At 41.8% G+C, this 26361-nt stretch overlaps 1 protein-coding gene across 5 annotated transcripts in view; it reads left to right on the forward strand.

Moving 5' to 3' along the window:
* The first annotated feature begins 1081 nt into the window (after positions 1–1081).
* SH3BP2 (SH3 domain binding protein 2) overlaps positions 1082–26361 on the forward strand; it is a 36594-nt gene continuing 11314 nt past the window's right edge. Inside the window, exons 1-4 of one of the 5 annotated variants that reach the window (XM_042811676.1) lie at positions 1082–1139; positions 15210–15240; positions 24168–24307; positions 25297–25399. In XM_042811676.1, the coding sequence (XP_042667610.1) occupies positions 24172–24307; positions 25297–25399 (239 nt within the window). In that variant the 5' untranslated portion in view covers positions 1082–1139; positions 15210–15240; positions 24168–24171. Of the gene's footprint in view, positions 1140–15209; positions 15241–18241; positions 19182–22023; positions 22105–24167; positions 24308–25296; positions 25400–26361 lie in introns of those variants that run through there. The other 4 variants (XM_042811677.1, XM_042811679.1, XM_042811674.1 and 1 more) reach the window with 4 other exon arrangements.

Consider the following 26361-nt stretch of genomic DNA (forward strand, 5'->3'; position numbering starts at 1 on the left):
GCAGTCGTTTACAGCTGTCTGTCTTCATGCAGCAGAACACTACAGCCGGGGTAAGGCTGGTGCTGCTGCAGCCAAGATTTCTGTTGTGGGAAAGATTAAGAAACATCATTTTCCTTAGGCTCTGCCAGTGCAATTACTCCCTTATACTCGAAAACAAGATTTTTATTTACTTAAAGTGTCCTGCAAATCCAAGTGTAGGTGTTTACAGCACAATGCTTCATCTATAAACCCATCAGGGCTCAATGATAAACTGCATTTCCTAGCCAGCTTTTGGTAGTCTCTGCTGTACTTAAAACACAGGGCTTTATTTCACAGACCAAGAACCATTTTTTCTCTCTTCAGAAGAGGGATTGATTCTTTGTGCTACTTCATACTTCAAAACTTTATGAACGATGAAGAGAAAAGCTAATAAATAGCATTCATGGGAATACCGCACCGCTGTGTTTTCTGACCACAGAAACCATTTTAATGCCACTGCAAAGGTTAAAGGCTTTAAAACTAACTTAAAATATTGGCTGAGTAAAGCTAACTGAACTTCATTCATATAGATCTGCAGAATTATGCAAAGAACAAGGTTTTAGACTGGGGATGTTGCTTTATTAAGTGCGGTTTTTCTGTTACATTCTCGTTAAGGAAAGTAAATGGAGCTAAAGCTGAGCGCTTTGTATCTCCCAGGGCTGTTGGCCGTGAGCTGCTCTCTCTCGAGTCCTGCGGGACTCCGGCATTGGCGTCCAACCCAGCCCAGCCACCGCTTCCCTGGCGGCGGAAGCAGAGCGTTCAGGCTGCCCAGGGTCCTGCGGCCGCCCCATCCCCACAGGTACTCAAGGCCGGGTTTGATGGGCCCTGGGCGGCCTGAGGTGGCGGGGTCACCCAGCGCACGGCGGGGTGGGACCGGGCGGGCTGTGAGATCTTTCCAACCCGAACAGCCCTGCGTGGGTGGCGGTGGCCGAAGGAGGGCGGTGCGGTCCCGGCGGCTCCCACCAGCGGTGGGAGGGGAGGACGGAGCGCGGCCGAGCCCGCCTCGGGGCGGCCCGCGGCGGCAGGTGAAGGAAGGGGCGGGCGCTGGGCGAGGCGAGGGCTGTGGAGCCGGGCTCGGTGGGAGCGGCCGCCCGCGGAGCTGAGCTGCAGCCGCGGCCGAGGTAAGAGCCCGCTCCTCGCGGCGCCTCGGGACGGGTTCCAGGGCAGCGGCCGTTCCCGCGCTCCTTCGGGAACCGGCGTTGCGGTGCCGGGGAGGTGCGGGAGCCCTCGTTGCCGGCCACGAGGGTGCGGCTGTCTGCGCTCCGTGCCCATGCTGCTGTCGGTGCGGGTCGGAGGTCGGTTCGGCAGCGGGAGCCCTCGGGTGAGACGGTGGAAGTGCTCTCTGGGGAAACGTATGGCTGCTTCTCGTTGGGAGGGGAGAGACGAGAGAGCCATGCTGCTTCCCGGCGCCTTCGGTGCGGCGTTGTGCTGTGTTGTGAGCATCAGGATTAGGTTCTGGCGTCTTCCCGATCAATTGTGCAGAAGGATGAGACAGACCTGCGATGGATCGCAGGTTGCTGTGTGGCTTTAACGGCCATCTGCTGAATGTTACCATCCTCAGGCTCCTCCAGACCTGACGTGGGTCGTGCTGCCTTCTCTCTCTGGGCTGTAGTTCCCGTTCAGCTACAGGTGGTTGTGCACATCGTGGTTTTTATTTCTTGTGTTTGTAAGGAACAAGAGTCAGCTTGCGTTGGTTTAACTTGTCCACTTCTGTCCTGCAAGCGGTCACTGCAAATCAATAGCAACTCAAGTAGCACCGCTGACCTGAATGAACTGTGGAAGTGGGTTCACGATTCTTTTCTTTCCAACCTGTCTGCCAGGACCTTAGCTGCAGGACCTGGTGATGCCAGCAGACAAGAAGTTGCAGTGGGGTTGAGCCTCGTCCAATTCTGGCAGGGTGCTCTGAGCTTCATCCAACCCCATCTGACAGGCGGGTGCTGCTGACAGAGTGCTCTGAGCCTCTCTGCCTGCCCTGGGCATGGGGGGACTTCAGGTTCCTGTGTGAAATCAGTTGCGTTGCGCTGCTACATTTCCCACTGCAAAAAGCAAATTTCCACTCTCACTCAGCTCTCAGTGGTTTACGGATATGGGGAGAGGGTATGAAATACATTAATGTCTGACGAATTGCATGCACCTTCTGTTCATTCCTGATTTTATTTGTGCAGGATGTGCATAGCTGGAACCTCTGCAGTTTATTTCATTCAGATATCTCCTTTGTACTACAGGCGAAAGTGAACTTGCTGTTTTGCTTTTAGACATAATGCATGTTTCTTCCCCTTCCTGTTACTGAATTTTGAAGCCATCTTGCTGTTGCAGGAGAGCTGATTAATAGGTACCTCTTGCCAATATTCCATTACTGAGGAGTCAGTACTGGGTCAGCTTAGCGGTGGGTTAAATGCTGTTTCCTGTTTGCGTGTTTTTTGTTTTTAAATCTCCCAGCTCTCCATAAACCTTTCCACAAAGCATGACAAATTTCATAGTAAGAAGTCCAGAAAACAAAGAGCTTTTTTTTTTTAAAAAAAAAAAAAAGAGTTATGAAGAAGGAAGATACAGAGATGCCAGTTCTGGAAGAGACAGTTTTCAAACCATTCGGAATGAATACTCAAAGATAAAGTCTTGCAGGCCTTGCACCTCTGGTAGGACTGTCCAAGCAAGAACATTCTGATCAGCTGTGGAACTGGGAGCTGCTGCGGGCAGAGGCACCCTTGGAATTGGAGGCTTTTCAGACCATCCTGCAGTTGTATTTTTCTTGGTAGGAAACTTCAGGTTGGCCTACAGAGAAAGAGGTAGTGTGAAAAGTCTCCTCCTTCAATTTTTTACTGAAATAGACATGTAGTTTCCTTTAGTGGATATCTGAGCATGGTGGCCACTTTGGTAATGAGCAGTAAGTAGAAATAGAAACTCATTAAGGCTATTAACTTGCTTCCGAAAATATTGAATGACAAACACAAATGATCAAATGTATGTACACATTCTGCTTTATACATTGGCCATTTCTACTAGATGAAGTTGCATGGTGTGCTTTTCAACTTGTAGCCCTCAGACTGTTTGTGTGTGTATTGCTCTGCAGTACGGTACAGTAAGATTGCAGTACTGGAGGGGTATGAGTTGTGAGTTGAGAAACTGACCTGGTGCTGGGGCATCTTCCAGGTGTCAGGCAATGGGTAACTCACTCTTGTTAAATCATCCAGCCATTTCTTGTGCTGTTTGGAATGTGCAACCCTGCAAACACTGTGTCAGTTAGTTGCTGTTGGCTAAGCCCTGGTCTTAAAAGTGCTTGCAGATGTGAGTAACCCCATTACTTGGAAAACTGTTCATCTGTATTGCTGTAGCATCAGGATCTTGGCTTGTTACTGCTACCAGACCTTGCAGGAAGCTCAGGCTCTCAGCAGAACTGATGGATGGCCCTGTAAATAGAAGGGTGAGCTCATGGGATTGGTCTGGGGATTTGTTGAGTCAGTTGGTCTGTTTATGTTTGAAAGTATTGATACAATGATCCTGCCACAACGCCTTCAGTCTTTCAATGAGGATTTCTGGCGCAGGACAGAAAACAACCTTTTAGATGTCTTTTCCTCTTGTGCATAGCTAGGCATTTCCCTGGCCTTTTTTAAGGTGAACTTATTCTATCAATGCACTTCCTGATGACATTGCTTTGTGTTTGAGCCTGTGGTGCAATGGAGCGGTGTTGGACAAGGAGGTAGGAACCTGGGCTCAGAGAACTTGAGGCAGCAAGAGAGAGACAATATGTTTTCATCAAGACAGTACCAAATGGAGTGTGCATTTTTTACATTGTTTTCATATATTGATGTGTCATTGCCAGTTCCTATTATATATATATGGAACTTTGCTAACTTTCTTGTTATAAAGCACTCATTGTATGCCGGAATGTCTAACAAGTTGTGCTTTCTGCAGTGTTTTGAAGAAGGACCTGAAGGCACTGAAGTTCTGGTCAGTTTTGGCTGTTGTTTTAAGACTTAAGGTATTACTTACCCTACTGTGAACTAGAAGTGTGTGTTTCATGTACCTGCTTAGGGCAGGCAACTAAATGAGAGCACGTCACAGCATTCTCAGCATGCTGCTTTTTAAGAGCAATGTGCTTCTCCACAATATTTCTCCAAGACATTTGAAGGGCGTTTTTTTTTTTTCCCACTCTTACCTCTAATCTATGAACTCCTATGTTGAATTTTTCTCTTTTTTGTTTATTTTTTTTAATTAAAAAGAAATGGAGCAAAAGAATCCGTGTTTCTTCTGAAACACGGATGTGAAACATGGCATGTGGGAATCTTAAAACTGTTTTTCCTCAGTCTAGGGATAAATTCTGAACAGGGCAAAGTAATAATTAGGGAAGAATGCAGAGCCGTGGCTTCTTAAGGAAACAAACCTAAGTGTTGTTCTCCCTCTATCCCAACATACCGATGTAACTGAAATAATCTGTTTATTTAATTGCGTGCCAGTTTTTGGTAATGACCCAGTTCTTATCTTTTCCTAGGCATAATTGCAGTATTCACATGTATCTGAGCATCTCTGGCAGAATACTGAAAGATAATTTGCAGTGCAGGAATGTCAGAGAAGGAAATGCAGAAATCACATCTATCCTTGGCAATGCTTCTCTCCTCAGCTCCCACTTTTTCTTTTATAGAAAAACAGCAACTGGTTATTGTTAAAGCTTTCTGGATTTTTATTTTGCTTATGCTGAAGTGTGATAGTGTCTGATGAGCTGTACATCATTAACCATGTGTGGCTGGGGTCACTCTGTCCTCGTGGGGCAGTGGGTGCCCTTGAATCACGAGGTATGTTCTGTCTTCCAGGAAACGTGCATATGTGTCTTTCTAACTTTTCCTCCTCTTGTGCTCTTCTACTGTGAATTTGTTAAACAAGAAACTTCCCAATTCAAGCTAGGTTTGTATCCTTACAATATTGAGAGGTCAATTTTGTGTGTGTGTGTGTGTGTGTGTGTGTGTGTGTGTGTGTGTGTGAAGTTAAATGCAGTCACTCTGCTGTAACTTATAATAACACATTGTTGGGATTGCAGACCATTTCCTTGGATATGTTAGGAAGATGGAGTTTGGGGTTTTGTTCTTTGTAGTATGACTGTCCCTACTGTATATTACAGTGTGGGGGCACTCAGATAACTGTGACAATTTCTAATTTGACATGGATTTAGGTGACTGTGGAGGCTTTTCCAGCATGGAAGTGGCTTTCGCTCACCCTTATGGAACACCTGGAGAGCTGTACCTGCACATAGCTTTTCGATCAGTATATAAGACTTTACAGTAGTGCATGTTGATCATTATGATCATTGTTGGTTAATGATGTAGCATTATTTTTAACTAAACTTGGTGTACATATACAAAATGATCTTGTTTCAGCACATGGATGCACAAAAGACTTGCAGATATCACTGTAAAACACTTAATTGGTGTTCTTGCTTGTTTCAGTGCAGGGATATCTTACAATCTCTGAATGGAATAGTTAGCAAGTATGCTTGACTACGGCTGTTATTTCGTTATTTCATGCCCTTTGGCATCACTGTAATTGGACTACTAAGAGGAACTTGGATTCATGCCCTTAATCATGAACTTACCTGTAAAGGCTCAGCAAACAGGCTTTGTCATTCCAGCTTATTCCCTCAAAACATGGAGATGGAATTTCCAGCAGAACTCGTAAGGGAGCAACAGCTGGGCAAAATATTGGCTTTAATCAGTTTTTAAGAAGTCTGGAGGCCTGCTGCGTAATACTTCTTGTGTATGTGAATCCCTCAAATATCAGAATTCTAATGTTTTTGGCAGGAACACAAGGCAAGTATGCATAGGTAATGATTGAGCTCTCTAAGAAGGAAGCTTCATGTATTCCCTGCCCCCCCTTTCCCCTGACCAATGCCTATTGCTGTTTTGGCGTAGCTATAGAAATTGTAACAGTCATAGATTTGAGGCTTCAGGCAGAGATATAGGGGTTCTCTTCACTTTTTCCTTCCCTTGTCAAAATTGATGGTGTGACAAGGTTTGAAATTAGATCAACTCTTTGATTTTTACCAGTCATTTTTAGCTGTGCTGTGCAGCAGTGCTGTATGTTGTTCATGTATATGGAGCTGCACTGCAGTAATGCTATAGGATTCAAGCACTGCGTTGGTTTCAGTATAGCTGTGTGCATTTAAAAAAAAAAAAAAAAAGCCAACAAACCACAGACTGACCTGTTCATCTTGAGAGTGGAGTCTGCTAAAGGACCCAGTTCTTAGCTTTGGGATCACTGCTTTTGTGTTACAACACATCTTTTGTGTTACAGCTACCTTGTAAGCTTCCAACACCCTGACTGATCACTAACCCCCCCCCCCCCCCCTTCCAGTTAAGTGATTAGTCCCAACTTGCAGTAGAAAAACAACCCTGATGTTGGAATTTGAGCTGTTTTCCTCATTCTTGATCCTGACTGTACTCAGAAAGAAAGGCTGGGCATGCTGAGGTGCCAGTGTGCGTGTCTGGATCTGCTGCTGCCTTGGCAATTGTTGTTTTCTCAGTGTTGGAGGAAGAGATGATGGGAAGTGGGCTGCAAGACTTTTTGTGAAAGGTGATTTATGCAAAACACAGACATGACTAAAAGCAAAAGATTCCTCAGGTGTACGTGCCAGATCTGAACGAAGCGAGGAGGAAGGATAGTAGAAGTAGGCAAGAAGATACAGGATGCCTAAGTCTGGCGCGTATGTGCTCGATAAATGAAGTGTACTGGTTCATGGAAAAGCAGACAAGAATTAGGTTGGGTTTAAATGGCCTGTGCTTCATTGTTGCTCTGAGTATAAATGCAGCTTTTCATTGCTCGGGTGAGCTGGAGCTGCCAGCACCCAAAGCTACTCTGCTTCAGCAGGTTGGAAAAAAAAAGGCCAGATCTAGCTTAGCTTGCAGTCTGACTGTTTAGATGAAAACAAAAACCAACCACCCTTGGAGGAGGGAAATCCCACTTAGAGCATCAGTTTCCACTTTCATGCTCAGTTCTGCTCCAGACAAACAAGCTTTCTTCTCTCCAGCAGAATTTTTTGTGCTGGAATCAGTCAGCACAGTCAATTCTTAGAGCACTGCAGGGCAGCATATCAGATTCTGCAGCAGATCCTAGTGAACGTTCAAGTGTTTTCATTTTCATTCTTCATGTAATAATCGTTCAGTAACAAGAAAGCGAAGAGTCGGAAGTAGATTGTTGTGAGTGCCTCGGTGCTGTCTGCTGGCTCATAAAACCAAAAGAGGAAAGAAAAAAGCAGGGTTGGGTAGGAAGCTTTTTTTCCCCGTTCTATTTTTACTTTACTGCTACTGTAGTGATAGAAATTAATCATCATTCTGGAAACAGTCATTTTTATGAATATTTGCATATTTTCCTCTTAAATAAATGATAGTCTGTTGAGGAAGGAAAAAGCAACGCAAAGCTCATTTTGACTTTGTGTCTCATGAGCTGCGATTTGGGGGGTGATACAATGCTGTAGCTACAGAAGTAGGAACAAGATTTGATCCCCAATTTCTTCCCAGTGTTTGCATGCAAATCTTATTTCAAATAAAAACATCTTTCAGATGGTCCTTATTACTTTTTACCTCAAAGTGCTTCACAGAACTTGAGGTACTTCCTAACACTTTGACATACACAAGGGACAGTCTCTCTATTGGTATTTTCATACCGTATGCAACACTTATTAAAATTCTTCTGTGAAATAAGTTTTGGTTTAAATGTTCTGTCCTTGAAAATTTCACCTCAAATTCATAGTTCCCCTCTGTTTTAGCAGAAGTTGTTGCCCATATGTGTGTGAGTGCTGAGCTTAGCGTCCAGACCAGAACATAGCCTGCAGAGCTAGGCTATGCAAGCAGCACAAGCTTAAAATATTAGTCTCTAATCTTGTGACAACCCTACTAACAAGAGTAAATTATTACCCTAATGTTGCTTAATAGTAATTCTATTACAACATGTCCCAGAATTGTTTTTCTCCTAGATCATGGTGGAGTTTGTTTTTACACTGTGAAGAAACAAAGTCTCATCAGGCAGACACACTGTTTTGACCTAGGCTATGTGATAAACTCTATTTTTTTCCCTTATGTTAATGGCATTAACAATTTTTTTTTTCCTAAGTGAAACTGCACACTTCAGATATATAGGTATGTGTGAAAGCTGCTGTTCCTTTCTTTCTTTTATGTATCTTCCTATATATCAAGGAGGATGAATGTTCTTCTGTTCTGTCACACTAATAATGCAGAGAAAAGCTTAGCATACAGAAAAATTGCCTGAAAGTCTAAAAGTCCTATTGACAGTGCTTCAAGTTTGCTAGATCAAGACTGATCTTATCTGTATACTTGACTCATCAAAATGAGGCACTTTGAGCAGTGTTCAGGCAAAAGGGTGACCTGATTTGCACAGCTGCTCAGCATTTGTGACATTCAGTGCCTCTCTTCAATTAAACATTTAAGCTTTACAAGTAATCTTTCAGTCAGTTGATTTCCACAGTTGTGGCAAATAGTTGTGTTTCCCAAGTACTGCACAGCTTTAACTAAACAGTTCTGTGAGCAGAGAGGGGTTTGTGTGTGCATGTTGCATGGGGAACAGGCTTTCTGCTATGCAAGTGAGCATACCACCTGTAAGAGCATGAGACAATCTTTCATAGTCTTATTTGGAGCCTGATTTCCAACTGGAGACTTGCATTTAACGTAAATAAGCTGGGCTTAAAGAGTGGTATTGAATGGAGTTAAATCCAGCTGATGACCAGTCACAAGTGGTGTTCCTTGGGGGGAGGTATTGGGGCCTGTCCTGTTCCACCTCTTTATTGATGACCTGGGTGAGGAGATTGAGTGCACCCTCAGTAAGTTTGCAGATGACAGCAAGTTGGGAGGAACTGCTGATCTGCCTGGGGATAGAAAGGCCCTACAGAGTGGTCTAGAGAGACTGGATCGCTGGGCTGAGGCCAATGGGATGAAGTTCAACAACACCACGTGCTGGGTCCTTCACTTTGGCCGCAACAACCCCAGGCCTGGAGCAGAGTGACTGGAGGACTGTGTGGAGGAAAAGACCTGGGGCTGTTGGTTGACTCTTGGATGAACATGAGCCAGCAGGGTGCCCAGGTGGCTAAGAAGCCCAACAGCATCATGGCTTGTGTGAGATACAGTGTAGCCAACAGAAGCAGGGAGGTGATTGTCCTCATGTCCTCAGCCCTGGTGAGGCTGCAACTCGAGTACTGTGTTCGTTTTGGTGCCCCTCATTACTAGAAAAACGTGGAGGCCCTGGAGTGTGTCCAGAGAAGGGCAACAGAGCTGCGAGGGGTCTGGAGCACAAGTCTTAAGAGAAGTGGCTGAGAGAACTGGGATTGTTCACTCTGGAGAAGAGGAAGCTCAGGGCAGACCTTATCACTCTCTACAGCTCCCTGAAGGGAGGTTGTGGTGAGGTGAGAGTTGGCTCTTCTCCCATGGAATTAGCGAGAGGACCAGAGGGAATTGGCCTCAAGTTGTGCCAGAGGAGATGCAGGTTGGATGTTAGGAAATACTTCTCTGAAAGAGTGGTCAGGTGGTGGAGTCACTGTCTCTGGAGGTGTTCAAGAATTATTTGTTGTACTGGGGACATGGTTTAGTGGGGAGATATTGATGATAGGTCATCGGTTGGACTGGATGGTCTTAGAGATCTTTTCCAACCTTGGTGATTCTGTGTAAGTGAATATACCCAACAGAACAGTAACCAAAAAGGGTTTTTGTAGGAGCCCAAATACCCCTTGCAGAAAGGGTGAAGAGGTCTTGCTCTGAGGTTAGTAATTCACTCCAAAGAGCAAACTACATAGAAGAGTACCTATGGGATTTTAGCCAATAGAATTGTGGTCGTGGATTTAGGAGAACCTATGCAAATAGTAGTCTGGCCCAACTTCATCCTGGTCCCAAACTTATCCCATCAGTGAGCTTGCATAGGTCCTTCTATTCAGGATTAAGTAAGCACAGCAGGCTGCTGGGGTTATGCTAGGTAAGTACTTAACGTGTGACTGTGCAGTGGGGGAGGGAGTGGGAGAAATGTGGAAGAGAAAGAGGAATACCTCAAGTGTACTTCTCACATTAAGCTGAGAGAACAGAGGTAGAAAGTGTAACTGTTCTCCATCCACTTATAGAGGAAATTATTGTATTCATTAGTAGCCATTATGGGAAGGACTCACAGTGAAATTCTTTTTTCCTTCCGAGCTCAAGGCTTCGGTGAATCATTTTTAAAAACTTTTTCCCCCCAGGAAAAAAAAACCAAACTCTTATTTCTGTGCCTAGGCAAATATCACAGCTGTTGTGAAGGTGGTTGTAGTCCGTAAAGCCAGTGATCTGAGATCTGAAGGGATAAACTGAAACATTGTTAGAGAACATGGGTTTGCTGAATGTCACATACTTTGCTTTGAGGTACAGATAACCTCTCCAATAATAATGGAAGTGGTGCTGATAAGATACAATGCTGCAATTCTGAATGTGCATAATACTAAATGGCATCCAAGTGATTAAGTCCTGACAGTATCTGTTGTGTTGGCACTGTGCTGACTGTGCTGCTGCTGCCAGAGCATTCCTGCCCAGCGCTGTGCATCCTTTCTGCCACAGAGGAGAGCAGTCCATGCTTCTGCTCCCTGCAGGCTGGCAGCAGTTCTGCCTGGCGGAGTTGGTCAACGCATGCTTCATCAGCCCTAGAGGGATGGGAGGAGGTACAGGGTTGCCTATGTAAGGAGAAGGGTGCAGTGTTTACACCATGTAGTAGCATTGCACTGTGGGGTTTTTGGCTCCCCAGCAAAATTGGGCTGGCAGGTGGCAAGGGATTAGTGAGAATGCTGCTAATTCCTAAAGATGTACTAATGTCTAATCTAATGGATCTGCAACAATATCATGCTCCTTTTCTTAGCTTCCCACTGATAAGTCATTAATAAGTTTTTCTTCCAGAATGGAAGATTTTATTCCAAGGAATATTGCATGTCGTGGACATCTTATCTCATTTTTACTGAGTGAAAGGCAAGCAGAAGGGGTTTGCAGCAGTGTCTTTGCTACAAAATGTGGTGCACAGAAGTCTATTTGCTTGGAACTCTTCAGCTGGCAATCCTAGCCAATCCCCTTCCTTTCTGGAATGTTCTTTTTAATTTTAGGCAGGAAGGAGAAAATTAATTAATAGTGGATCTGTGCCACTTCAGCCACTTTGGTCAGCACACTGCGTCATTTGGCTGCCGTGTCTAACTTACTCTCTGTCATTTTAATCACCCTAACTAGAGGATACAAAGTGTATAGGCCAGCAGCCTGGGAGGAATTTGAGCACGTGCTTCAGTCACAATACTTCAGGTATTCTCTGTACTTTTCTACTTGTTGCTTATTTTTTTCCCCATCCGTTTACTCTATAACTATAAAGTGATGAGTACTTGCACTCATCACTTTTGCTTGCCAGTTACTGGTTCTCAGGTAGACTGCACAGGAGAGGAAAGAAGTGAACTTTTATTGCAATTGTCTTTTGTCTGGATTTAAATGTGGACAAGTATTATTGTGTCTTGTGAACTACTTGAGTTATTCTTTATGAAGTAGTCTACATTGAATCTGTAATTTATTGCCCTTACTACATTTTATTTTTCTTGCAGGAAAGAGATCTTTGGAGGAGGAATAACCACTTCTTTGATATCTTAATACTAATTCTTGCTTGGATGCAAATAAAAATGGATGTACTTGTTTACATAGTTAGAAAAATTTGGCGCCGTGTTAGCGTTGGGCTAATCTCACCTCCATCTTTTCATAGTTCTTCCAAGAAAAATGAAGTAGCTATGAAGACCATGGTTTATCATAGCTGTAGTGTTATGCTGCTTTTTGTTAAAGGTGTGTTTGGTTTTTTTTTGTGTTTTTTTTTTTTTTTTTTTTCCAAAGAATGGGTTTTATTTGTAAATACATGTACATCCACAATATGAACATGACAGAATGTCTTGCATTAAAGTAGTGGTGCACAGCTGAGCATCAGATAAGTGGAATGCTCCATAGGGCTGTCGGTGTTTTCTGGAGGGAGGGGGGAAGGCTTTCTGGTCAGATTAACATACTTCTCATACTTTTTAGCACATCTAAAGCTGAGAGTTCTTAACATGGCTACAGATATAAGCATATTTGTAATACATATACACTTTGCTAGTTGATAAGCTCAATTTTTTAGAGGGTTTTGTGTGTAAGTCTGTGTGGTTTCAATGTTACGTAAAATGTCACATTATCATCATGCTTTAAACAGTGTGCAGAAAAAACAGTTTTCTCTATTTTTCCTTCTTAAAGCTCAGCACCTGTAAATCTTCTCTGTTGGGGTGCCAGTAACACAAACAGCTGAATCTGTGCATCTGTGATATGCACAATCTGTGGTTTGATTTTTGTCTAGGAGAGCTTTTGATGTATTACTGTACAAGGAGATGTCAGGTTTTATTTGTTGGTTTGGAGCAAAACTAATCCTCCTGACCCCAATTCCTGAATTATGAGATCTAGTTTCAGTTCTTCATTGTGTGCAGAAAGTGACTGTGTGTCTCAAGAATAGCCAGGATGTGTTTAGCAGCAAGATGCCCTATAATTATTGTGAAAGCTTCTGCTGGAGAGGCTTCATCACCCGTATGGAAGCATAAACTTGAATTCTGTGGAGTACCAGAGCTTGCAAATGGAACAACGCTGCACAGACTCCTTGGCACTAATGGCCATTGGTTCTAGGCAGTGCACAAGGCATGAGAATGTGGAGATCATAAGGAAGTGTGTACTTGTGCCATAAGCAGCTCACTTCCAGGAGATTCTGGCTGCAATGTTGTGAAGGAACTTTTCAAAGAAAGCTTTTTGGGAAGAACAGCACACAAGGGTGAGATGGTCTTTGCAGCTCATCTTGCTAAGATTAGTGAGGTTGCTAGAGTGTGTTGTACACCATTTTTATGAGCAAATATACATTGGTATATATAGATTTATTTCATATAAACTCCTTCTTCCCCTAAAATCCCAGCAGTGCACGATCTCATGGTTACAGCTGAATTCAGCTTTTGTGCAGTAGTGTGAACTGGCAGAAATTCTTGCTCTCAGTGCATTAAAAAAAAGTTGCATTTACAAAAGTGATGGAACACAGTGTGACCTTCAATCCTTGTAACTGTAATCCCTACTCCTACCTGTTTCAGATGCTTTGATTTAATCTTTGGTGTTTGGAGGCGGGAATGACAAAATTCTCCTGCCTTACAACATCCTTTAAGAGAAGTTTGTATTGTGATTTAAAAGGGAATTGTCATTGAAATTGGAAAAGAGAAACCTTTTTTCTGGAACGCTTCCTTGAGGGTTTGGGCGCAGTGCTCATCTTTACACATTGAAGAGCTGTTGGCAAATATACTCTTTGACTTCTTTTTTGCTTAGACTTCAGAGCTCTTCTTGGCAGTGGGGACTGTGCATAGTTGGACTTTTTAATTCTATAACTTACACTTGCATGGTTATTAGCTTGTTTTGAGATTCTGATTCCCAGTCAGAGTTTCTGAGTATGAAAAGAGATGCTTCAGTGCATTGTTAGTTAGAAACCAGCACTATCTACTGTGTTGTACAACAGTAAAACATAGAAAAAGAGTCTTTGTGGTTGTACTTTGTCTTTGAATATTATCCAACAGCCTCCTTTCAAACAAAACAAAAATAGAAAATGCTTGGTTTTGTTTTTGCAGAGTCTGGCAGAAGTTGAGCTTCCTCTTTGGTGGTGGTTGCAGCCACTTGCCTGCATATTTCCTTAAATATTTACTGAATGCCACCAGAAGAGGGACGCACAGCTCCAAGGGCTGATAGATGACGTGACCAAATGCTTACTCTAAACCATGGCTTGCTGAGTGTGTTCATTATTCACTTAGTAACTTATTGGTGTCAGTGATAGAATTTTACTCATTTCACTTTTTCTGCTGATAGACAAACAAAAGGACTTGTTCAATAAGCTCAATGTGTTTTTGTAGTTGTTTTAATATCCTTTTCCAGGAATGTTTTAAAATTACTTGTATTCAATACTTTTTCTACTGACTTGCATATACCCATGTGTGACATAATCTCTTTACCTGGCAACAATAGTCCTGGACCTAAGTTTTGTTGATGTGTTGTGTAACACAAATGTTGGATGTTTTTCCAAAATGCATTAGTGTCAGAAATGGTAGAAAAGGGTGAATGTAAATGCAGGTCTCACAGATTTTTCTTTTTTCTCACTCTTAGCGTCCTTGAAATTGATTTTGGTGGAATTCTAGGAAAAAAAATGTATTTGCTAACAGCAGACTTGAATTTCTGTAATGAGAAATGCAGGCTAAATAAATGTACCTATCAGGTAGCTTTATAATCTACAATGTATATTTTACTCTCCCTTGTAAGTTGCTAGAAGACCTTTGTTTTAGTGTTCCATGTACTAAAGGCATACTGGCTTCAATACTGAGAAGTATTTTGGAACATAAGCAGAATTTATTTTGGAGTCCTACAGTGCTTGCTAAATCTTCAGTTGCAGAGTACATTGCTAATGGAATTGTATGTAAGTCGTTACAGATGAGCCAAGGAAATAAAATCGTGTCAACTGTAATTTCATAGAGAGGAAATGTTCTGCCAAGGAAATAAATAATTTGGGGAAACTCCCACTTTCAGGATATATATTTTGGGGGAACTCCCTTTGCATCTGTCAGCAGCAGAACTGTGTGCAGGAATAGGATTTGGTCCGTTGCATTTGTACTTCTCAGTTACATGATGATTAATGTTTTTTAAACTATGCTAAATTGTGCCAGAAGCACTTGCAAAGGATAACGTTTATGATCAAATGAAAGTCGGTATGTCACACTCTTGTACTTGTGCCAAGTTTATTGGGGGGAAGGAAAATAACAACAATTTACAATTTCATTTTAAAATTGATATATTTTTCCTCTTCAGGTGCATTTTAGATACTGTAGACTGTGTGTGTGTGTATTAATATATAGTTCTATATAGGTACATATATATGTGGAAATATATGTCTGAGGTCTACTTATATTATATTATTATAACTTCTTCAGTTCTTCCCCAGTAAGCAGAATGAGGAAATGATAGCAGAAGTTTTAAGAACTGTCATTTATCTGGCATTGAAAGTGGATTTCTGGAAATCCAGGCTTCATTTATTCCCCTTGTTACTGATAATGGTTATTACTGTTGTTGTTCTGCAGGTCACCTGGCAGAAATAATTCTGATGTATGGTTATTCTCATTTTCACAGGGCTGCCTTACCTAGCAGATGAAGTATTCAGGTGAGTAACTTAAACTGGCTTTTTTACAATACGTAGTTGTGGAGCATACTGTTAACAAACGTATGCTCTCTCAATATATGGGATGTTTTCCCACTGTGATCTAGAATCTTGGTCTAAACTACATTGGCTGAATCACTAAAACAAAAGAGATTATAATAATCTACTCTTATTTCAAGCTATCTAGCCAGTAGAGCAGAATATGGTTGTCTTTCCTGTCTTACTATTCTACAGACTTTTACCAAAAGAGATAACTCTCATGTCACTCCGAGTGGAACTTGACCCACCAGGATGGCTACTTGCTCTGGTGGAAGAGAAGTGGTCTTTGTGCTTTTCTTTTGGTCCTGTTGTTGGCTTGTGAATTTTTCTGCCTCATCTCTTGCTCAGTCCGCTTTTACATGCAGTCCATTCTTGCAGTTTCCTGTAAATTGGTCAGTAAGAGGAAGCTCTCTTGCTGCAGATAGCTCAACACCTCAGCTGAACCAGTACATTAATACTGGTGAGGTTTGTATAGCATGAGATACATCTTTTATAGCTCTTGCTTTCGGTAAACTTGGGGTAGGTGTGGTTACTTTTGACCACTGCGAGCAAGAGCAGTTATTAACATTGGCAGAGATGATTGTCTTTTGCAAGCAGTGGTCCTAGTGGAGTGAGAACCAAAGGAAAATTGCTTTTGATGTTTTGGTTCTTCCTAAGTGAGATCTCTTAATGTCAGAGAGATGAAGCGACTGCTTTTAGCTGAAGTTCTCCCTGAGCTGGATTGGTGCAAGGCCTCACTGATATTATGGGGCTACATAAGGGTTAGTAGTCTGAAAACTATATGCCAGCATTCCTTGCAAAACTGGATTTTGCACTGCGGAGGAGGACTTATGTATTCCTTTCTCACTTCTGTGACAGGCGTGTTAATCAAACCCATTACAGTTTTGCATCTATTCGGGCTCTGCAGTTTGGAAGCACGACGCTTCTGATTCATGTTTGGTCTAGAAAACTAGGCTGAATTTTCATTCTATTATATCAGTGATCATCTGTGAAACACTCTTTGGTGGTTTTGGTGTGTTTTTATTCCTTACTAGAACACCAGCTTGTGCCTATGCACATGTGTATTTATTCTCTATGACCATCTGGACAGTGTTAGAAATCACCAGAAAAATTGAAAGGGGATCTTGGAACTTGAAATGAAAAACTGTATTTGTGAGCACTTATATGAAGAAGGCATCATCAGAAAGATTAGAATGGAAAAAGTAATACTTCAGGAACATACTGAATGTATGAAATATTAGTTAAAAATGAGACTGCAGAGCCCACAGAGCACTGTGTTACTGCAAACTTTGGAGGAGTAAAACCAACGTTAAAGTGTAACACTGCAGAATATCTATTCCAAACATCAGTCTGATACATCTACTCAAGCTCTGTCTCTTTTGATCGTAGCTTTTTTTTTTTAATGAGGTGGAGATAAGAGCTGAAGGATAGTAATAATAATGCAAACTTAGAAGAATATGCTGGATAGCAGAGAACAATCATAACACAGCAGAAAACAGAGAGAGGAAGGACTGCTTTCAAACATTCTGTGTTAATTTTTAATATCAGTTGCCAATTTCAACTTCATGGTATATAGGACAAATTAATTTCATGGAATCATGGAATCACCAAGGTTGGAAAACGCCTCCAAGGTCATCCAGTCCAACTGTCCACCTACCACTAATATTTTCTCACTAAACCATGACCCTCAGTACTACGTCTAAATGTTTCCTGAACACCTCTAGACGCTCAATAAGATCCCTGGGCAGCCTGTTCCAGCACCTAATCACTCCCTCAGAGAAGAAACTTCTACTAATCTCCAACCTGCACCTTCCCTGTCACAATTTGAGGCCATTTCCTTTGGTCCTATCGCTCATTACGCAGGAGAAGGGCCAACTCTCACTTCACCACAGCCTCCCTTCAGGGAGTTGTAGAGAGCAACAAGATCTCCCCCCAGCCTACTCTTGTTCAGACTGAACAATCCCAGTTCTCTCAGCCATTCCCCATAAGACTTATGCTCCAGATCTCACACGGTTTTGTTGCCCTTCTCTGGACACACTCCAGAGCCTTGATGCCTTTCTTGCAGTGAGGGGCTGAGGGGCCCAAAACTGAACACAGCATTTGAAGTGCAGCCTCACCAGGGCTGAGCACAGAGGGATGATCATCTCCTTGTTCATACTGGCAACACTATTTCTGATACAAGCCTGGATGTCTTGGCTTTCTTGGCCACCTGGGCACACTGCTGGCTCACGTTCAGTTGAGTGTCAACCAACTGTCCCAGGTCTGTTCTTTCCACATAGACTATTCCTCCCAACTTGGTATCACTTGCAAACTTACTGAGGGTGCACTCAATCCTTTTGTCCAGGTCATCAATAAAGGTATTAAACTGGACAGGCTCCAATACCAACCCCGTGGGAGCACCACTTGTGACTGACATTCAGTATGTTACTTTTTCCATTCTGATCTTTCTCATGATGTCTTCTTCATATAAGTACTCACAAATACAGAGTTTTTCATTTCAAGTTCCAAGATCCCCTTTCGATTTTTCTGGTGATTTCTAACACTGTCCAGATGGTCATAGAGAATAAATACACATGTGCATAGGCACAAGTTGGATTTAACCCCGTTTACCACCACTCTCTGGGCTCAGCCCTCCAGCCAGTTCTTTACCCAGCAAGGTGTGTACCTGCCCAGTCATTGACAAACTGCTGAATTGCTAATTCACAAGCTGCTGAAATGTAGCATTCTTGGCAACTTTTGTTGAAAGATTTGTTAATTATACCACTGAATCGGTTGAGTACTGATGTTCTTATTAAATAGCACCATAACATTGTCTTAATATGCTGCTCTTTACAGCACACAGTAAGTGTGTGGTGCTTACTCTCTGCTTGCCCTTCCTGTATTGCCTGACCTGGAAGGAATCTATTCTGGAAGTAAGCTTTGCTCAACATGCTGGGTTATGTAAGTCTTGTCGATCATTCTGCAATATGTGAGTTGCTTTTGCACTTTCTGGCACAGTGTGTGTTGGCTGATTCCAGACCAGTGAATGATCTGAATTCTTTTAAGAGCTCCAAATGAAAATAGTAATGTGTAGAACAATGGCATTTCTCTTTTACCATCAGCTGGTGATGCTTGTAGCATCGTAGTGTCCTGTAGCATCGTTGCCCTTGTGTTCTAAACCCATGGATAAGAATTCCATTTTCTTATGGTTTGTGTAGTGACAAATGTACAGACAGGGCTTGCTCTGAAGCATATATATGCTGCACAGTCTTTGAGAACAACCATTTCGAAGTTAGTGGGTTGAAGACGGATGGACAAACTCCAGCCATAGGGGAGAAAAGGGAGGTGAAGGACTTAGCGTAGTTCTGTGGTGCGAGGCAAGGACCCGAAGCAGAGCAGCATTTGTGAGCCATGCCTCTGCTGGTGCTGCCTGAATGCACTGTAAGGGAGAAGGGCTACCTTCTTTTTCTCCCACGGGAAAGCAGCTGGTGGGAAGGTGAAGCAAGCAAGCGCTGGAAAATCCCCCGCTGCGTGCCTCGCAGTCTCACAGAGGCTTGAGGTAACACACGGCTTGGTTTACAGCCTCTGTGGGATATTGGGAAATCTGACAAAGACAGTGCTGCCCACTGACTCTGGGGGGAAACAGGAAGTAACAAAGGAAACAAGTCATTGCCTAGGCGTCCCTTTTGGCCACGCTGCAGAGCAGATGTACAAGCAGTCGGGGCACAGCTCCTCCTTTGTGTGCGCAGTAGTTATCGCCACCGCTCCCAGCCTTTTTATACACAAAAAGAAGGGAAGCACAGCGATGTTCCTGCCATGCCTGAGAGGGGCTATCAGCTGCTAATGGCTTTGTCCTCGCAAAGGAAACTATCTTACAGTGAAAGCGTCAGCAGGAAAACTATGTGTCGATCAGGCGCAATGACAAGGTGAGTGCATGCTTCTGGCTTGTGTTTCTGTCATCTTTCCTCTTTTAGGTAGAGAGCAGACTAAATCTAAGAGAAGAGAACTGACTGGAGGAAAAATGCTTTTAACTTCTGCATCTTATGCAAAAAATGGCCAAGAATTGGAGGGGAAAAAATGAGGAGAGCGTTGGTTGGAAACACTCAGCTGATAAGAAAAGCAAGTTGAAGCAAGCTGAATGGAGTGAACTTATTTATAACATGCACCTCTGTCAGGCTTAGTTCTCTATTCCCCTTGTCCTTAAGATTTATTTCTTCTCACTGTTTGTGCTAAGCTTAATTCTTCTGAGAAACTATTGTGCAAGGGGCTGTGGGGAGTACTAAGAAATGCGATGTGTAACTCAGAAAAGTGGGAGAAACATGAAAGAGTATTTCAGATATACTGGGAATACTTATTAAATAATGGAAACAAGACCTGAAATTTTTTGCAGAAAGCAGACTTACAGATGATAAATATGTAGGTGGTTGAACTGGAGAACTCCTTTTTGCGCAGAATTGCAGAGAGCACATTAGGAAAACTTTTATTACATTTCTCTGTATATGCAGTGCTGCCTTAGTTTTGGTTCAGCCTTTTGTGAACACTGAAATTTCAGTCATCTGCATTATACCAGGAATGCTTTCTGGTATAATTCTGCTTCATTTCTGTAAGTTACATGCATATTTAGAAGGAAATCCACATCCTGCTTTGCTTGGTTTTACTTTCAAAACAGTATTTAAAGATTAGATGATATGAGATATTATGGAATTAAAATTTTTCTCAGACATAATTTGCGTGGAGACTCTTGTGACAAATCCAGAACAGGTTTGATTTTTACTGCAATTCAGGAGGCTTGCGTTTTTGTTTTCAGCATGACCAAAGGGCCTCCAATACTGACCATAAATGTTATTATAATAAGTGAAAACTTTTAAGACAACTTTTGGCAGCTGTAGGTTCAGCAATGAGGTTAATGCTTCTTTAGGCTTATGCACTGCAAGGCGTGGGGATGATCACATCTGCCATATGTTCTGCTGAGGTTCAGCAAAGAACAAGGACTCATGGCTCTTCTAGGGTGCAACCCTTAGTTGAATCAGGCTGTATCAATTTAATCGAGCTGAATGCCAATAGCTCATAAGGCCAAAAGGAGTAAGTGTTCCTTCATAACACATCTGGAACAGATTGTGTGGCTGAAGGAGTTCATTCTGATACTTTCCGAGAAAGGTGTACTTGTGGGACAGGCTTGGACTGACAAAGTATGCTGCAGACTGGCTTGGTCTGCCAAAAAAGTCTGGGAGACTGGTTTGCATGTGTGAATTAATTACAGTATTGATTGTATCATGCTCAATAGTGTTAGCTGCACTGCTCTGTCTTTCAGAAAACTCTGAGTGATGAAGCAAGTCCTATTAACTACTGTTCCAGTGTCTCACACTATGTTTTAAAGTCTGTTGCCTCCCACAGAGGTATAGAATTGCCATGGGGGTCATCTGAGAAAGGAAGTGGTGCAAGGCCTTTTGCTGCTGTCATCCTCTGCTGGCTCAGATGGTTCATTTCAACAGTGTTTCAGGGAGGAGAAGGCTGATATAAGGGGCACTTGTGCTGCGTGTGGGACTTGATGGAGAAAATTTTAAAATAGGTACCTAGTCCATTGCTGACAAGAATGGGAGGAATAAAGTATGTGGCTTTTACTAGAAGCTTGCACAAAAGAATTAGCGTAAGTATTTTAGCTTGTGTCTTGTAACAGAGGTCTGCCATCAGACAGGGAGGGTAGCCTGGCCCCGGTGGCTTTTAGTGGGTCTCTCCTGTTATCTTCCTTGTCTGCTCAGTGAAAGAGGCTTTGCTTATGCACCTGGGATGAAAATATGTAAGAGGGTCTTTGGCTTGTAGAGCAAGAATATAACGGCATAAAAAAAGGCATCTGGGAAATACCTTCTCATTCCTAATGCTAAGTGCTAATAGGCTCTACAGTGACTTTGGTGCTTGCTATTGACCATACTTGGTAATGGAGCATCAATCTGTTCCTCACATAATAGATTAAAAAAAAAAAAAAAAAGAACTTTAAGGAGGAATATCAAGAGTGGAAAGATCTATTTTGGGGAGCTAAAGACAACTATATTATAGATGCTAACACCAGGAAAATCTTCAAGAGCATCAATTCTTCTTTCATCCCACCCCTAAAGTAAAGATCCTGTGGATATTTTGTTTTGACAGCTTTCTCCCCTCCCTGCAGCAGGAGGAAAACAGCATCTCATTTTCTTCTAGAATTGTTTTGTACTCTCAAAAAAAATAAAAAAAAATCTGATTGGGAAAAAATTCAAAGTACTGATTTAAGAGGGTTGTTTCAAATGTTTCAATCTGGAATACCAAAGTCCTCCCTGTGTGTCAGTAACTTCAGCCCCAGCCTACATATGAGAATGGGAAGTGGGAAAGGTTACAATGAGATCCAGAAAATATGCGTAGTGAAGCTGCTGGGAAAGCTCTGTGTTTTAGTGAAAGATGTACTTGTGTGGGGAGTTCTGCCACACCTTTATTCACGCAGGTGGATGGGGAACTTTGAGGGTTCGGTCTGCATTTTCAGAACTGTTTTATTGTAAATCTGCAGAGATAAGGAATGATTGTCAAGAGGAGGAAGCAGAACTTGATATTTATTGTCCTTCCTTTTGGTTAAATCCTGTACTGTCTGCACTGTAGAACTGGATTCTTAGCCTGCTTGTTTCTCTGTTTCGATGTAATAATTTTTATGTTGTCTTCCTGCTATTCTGGCTTTCCAGCAGCTATCTATGTAGAAAGCTGCCATGACCTAGTCAAATATTTGTGTTTTCTCTATTTACCTAGGGAGGGATACCCTTGTCCCCAGTGTTTGCCATTGCCTTCCTAGAATCTCAGCTTGTGGTTGTTTTGGATAACCTCCCTGAGGTACTTAACTCTCCCTTTTCTGAAATGTTTTCAATCTAAGAATATTAACACTGAGATTATTGCTTGATTCCAGAGGGGAAGTGCTGAAGTCCTGCTCTTCACTATTTGAAAACAAACCTGTGATGATCTTCAAACAGTTGGATGGCATTGAGACTAATGCTAGAGATAGATGAAGGAATCTGAGATCAGAGTATATCTGGCTGAAAAAAAGTTTGCTTTTGTTTCGTCTCTTTCTGAATATAATTAGAAACAGACTGAAATCGCTTCATCGTGAATTAGTTTCACATGTTTGAACGTTGATGTACTAGCTCTTAAAGGCATGTCTTGGGCAAATTTCTGAATTAGTGTTCCTCATTTCAAGGAAATGGCTCTTAGTACTGCAGTGTAGCTTGGCATTAGCAGCCAGCTGATTAATGGCCTATTGCCCTTTGGCTTTTCTATAAGATGTGGAGAAATTATTTGAAGGATTCCTTTTTGTTTTTTTTATTTTAGACTTAATACTTTTTACTATTTTAGTAATTCTTAAATATTATAGTCCACTTCTTGGACCTATTAATGCAAAACTATTGCTAGAAACTTCATTGCAGAGAGGAGGAGGAAGGCCCAACTCAGCTTGGAAAAATCTCAATTACGTGATAAGAACAGGAATGGATTAGAGCAGAAAAGGATATAGCAGTAAATGTAACAGCTTTTGGTGAGTAGGAAGGTACTGGAAGAGAGCTAGGCAACCATGGCCTTTCTACAGCCTTACATTCTATCTACTCCCCTTGAGCCTGTTCTGTTACATGGTGGAACTAAACGCTTGTGCAATTTCTGAGGCTGCCTAAAGGATTTCCTCTGCTAGAAACTGCTAGTGATACGTTGTCAGCAAAGGCTGAGCAGGTGGAACTCAGTGCTAGGCAGATCTGCTGAAACGTATCCTCAGTCTCCCTTTGCTCCTAACAAATGCAGCGGGCATGAGATGCACTTTACTGCTGACTCTGAGAGTCTATTGAGCTGTGCTATTGACTTCTCTTCCTGTCCCTTTCAAGGGAAGCAAACACAGGATCCATTAGATTTCAATATTGTACTACACTTTTTTTTCCCCCCATTCTAAACAGTTATTGTTTGGTGTTTTTTTTTTTTTTTTCAGAAATGAATTAACGGGTTTTATCCACAAAGGAGCTTTCCTAGTTTACCTCTTACCAGCAGAGGCCTTGAGCCTTACGCCTGGTCATTTTGTGTCTGGGTCACACTTACTGTTTGGTTCATCTGTGGATGCTTTTTTTTTTTTTAATTGTTTTGTATTCTTTGAATGTTTTACACAATTGGATTTTTAGCCCAATTCTGTTGCCAGTTAAAGAAAGAAGAGTCTCACAGTGATACATCAGGCAGGAAAAAACTGCTACTTAAAAGGATAGTTCTCCTGGTAACCTGTATAAGGTGGTGGTAGAAACAGTGGGAACTGCAAAGGCTCTTGGTGAAGCATGGCATTAATAACTGATGTATGAGTGGAAGGCGTCCTGCAGCAATCTGAGATGGATTTGGTTTGCATTGTCACGTATGAGATTATACACTGATGCTATTAGTTAGAATAAAACATACAGATATGAGAAGCATATTAATATATTAATATTAATAACTGTGTATGGTTACTAAAATGTGACCATTGATTCCCTCACTGTACAGAAATCTCCCTTCGGTGCCCATGTGTGGTATGGAGCTTTAGAAAAGAAACTGACTTTCTTTGATTTTCTTTCTAGTCTGCGTATTATCATCTGATGCAGTTTTAAGATATAAATAGTAAAATAACATTTTTTAAGCACTCTTCTATTGCTCTGACCACTGTCAGTCAGTTTTGAGAACTGAATAAAAATAAGTTGGGACTTTCTGTCCTGTGTTTTTTATACCTCACAAACTTCCTGGAACCTATGAGCATGCGTCTGTCCTGCATACTTGACTGCTGAACCATGTTAGTTGTTTGGAAAACTTGGTTAAAGAAACAAGCTTTGTTTCTCAGTCCTCATTTCCTGAAGTAAAATCTAATTTTGAAACTGCTCTTAATTAATTATTCTGAATTGCAGGAAGATGGCCTCAGAGGAACAGGTCTGGCCGGTCCCAATGAAGGCAATTGGAGCACAAAACCTTTTGACGATGCCTGGAGGAGTGACCAAATCCGGCTATCTTCATAAAAAGGGAGGCACTCAGTTGCAGATCTTGAAGTGTAAGTTCAGTGGTTTTAATTTTTGCCTTTAGAGCCATAAACACGCTTCCTATTAATGGGCTCTTTAATCAAGCCAGTCTTCCTCTTACTTTTCTGCACTGTAATACAATTTTACAGGAATATATGTATTAAAGACTCATGTTGAAAGAATTTGCTTTAATTGTTTTGAAACTGTAAGCTTTAGATGACAAGTGTTATGATTGATTTTCTTGTATTTAGTTAAATCTTTTGTCAAGGCCTTAAGAAGTAAGACTTTAAGGCAGAAACAAATGGCAGAAACAATTTCAAATATTCTTTTATAAAATAAATTAGTGCTCAGCTTTTTCTACAGTTAGTTTTTTAGTACTGAAAAAATATCCCCATCTCCTGCTGCTGTTGTGAAATGGAACTTTTCTCACTGCTGAGATTAGACTATGCTTAGTAATAGTAATTACTTCTGGAATCAGAATCCATTTAATAGGATGAAATGTAAGACTTTGAGTTTAATTTGTATTCTAGTCATTTCCTATGCCTGTTTACAACTAAACTGTGTCTATACAACTAAGGGCAAAGATTACTGTCTTTGATGAAGGTGATGGGAGAGTTGGCACTTAGCTTTAAGAGAAAAAAAGAAGCACTTTATTGCAGGCTTTATGCACGTACGTACTGCCACCTTTAAGAAGAAAGGAGATATGTTCACCCCAAATCACAATACGTTGAACTAAAAAGCTATTTGTAGCCCATGTTTACATTCTGCTCTTGTTTCAGGCTGCACTCTTAAGTTAGCTTGTTCTCCCAGAGAGAGAGCACAGGTGGAGGTCAGGCTTGCAGTCTCTGGGGTTTCTTTTGAAGAGCTTCATGTGACTGGTCAGCAGCCAGCTGCCACTTCGCTGCTTTGTGCCCTTCTATAGGGATTAATGAAATTCGCTTGGGCATCCTAACTTGGGCACAGCTGTTGAGGATCCCACTGCCTTTGAATTTATATCTTACTTGCTTTTTTTCTTTGTCAGGGCCACTGAGATTTGTGATTATCCATGAGGGATGCATTTACTACTTTAAGACCAGCACGTCAGCATCTCCACAGGGTGCATTTTCTTTGAATGGTTACAACAGGTGAGTGCCAAAACTTAACACCTCAGGCCCTTGTACTTAATTGGGGTAGGAACTGCCTTTCATTTTGAGTAGTTAATTCAGCTATGTTTGTTATTTTGGTCAGACACTGGTCTCACATTGCGAGAGAAAATTCCTTTCAAATTGTATATATGTTTCCAGTGCTGTGCAAGTGTGTATCCTTCATCTTTTGTAATCCTCTAGTAAAGCTTTTAAAATTGCACAGGGCTTACCACTGCAGTGGGTTGGTGCTTGTTCCTTATTTAATGTGGACTTTGCACACATAGATATGGACTCCTCCAGACAAATTATCTGGAATTGAAGCAGAATATTTAAAGTTCCTGATTCAGTAACACTAATGGGTGTCAAAATAGAATCAATTACAGGAGTAATAAAATGAGAGAATACATGTGCAAAATGTCTGACTCTTTCCACTATACGTTATAGATTTTAACATTTGCTTTTTAAGTTGAAGACAAAAATAAGTGGCTTTCAAGTTAACCAGAATCTCACTGAGTGCACATGTACAGGGCCTGCCAATCGCACTCAGTATTAACCTCAGGAAATTGCTGTTGCATATGTGCTAAGAAAAGACAAGTAAGATACAGACTAGAGAGACAAACCATTGTTGGCCCTAACTGCTGCAGTTTTATCGTGCTCATAAATGTGCTTGTTGTCTCTGCACTGCTTAATGCTCTCAGACTTTTAGAATAAGGAAATCTCTCTCATTGTAGTGGGAAGGCTTTTTAACTGACCACCACAACAGCGTATTTGCTGGGAATGCTGCTATAACGTGGCCATAATACCAGCTTCTGGAATCTGGATATTATGAAAAATGCTGTGGATTTTGTAATTGCTAGAAACTCTCATTGCTTTTTACCTATCTCTGTATCTGCAGCCATCTTGGTTGTAGAATTGGGACCAGCTCATAGTTAATGTTATGTGTAGACATAAGCATTATTGGA

Source organism: Centrocercus urophasianus, unplaced genomic scaffold (genome assembly GCF_019232065.1).
Source record: "Centrocercus urophasianus isolate 14NV4802_14NV808 unplaced genomic scaffold, USGS_Curo_1.0 seq_13, whole genome shotgun sequence".
NCBI lineage: Eukaryota > Metazoa > Chordata > Aves > Galliformes > Phasianidae > Centrocercus > Centrocercus urophasianus.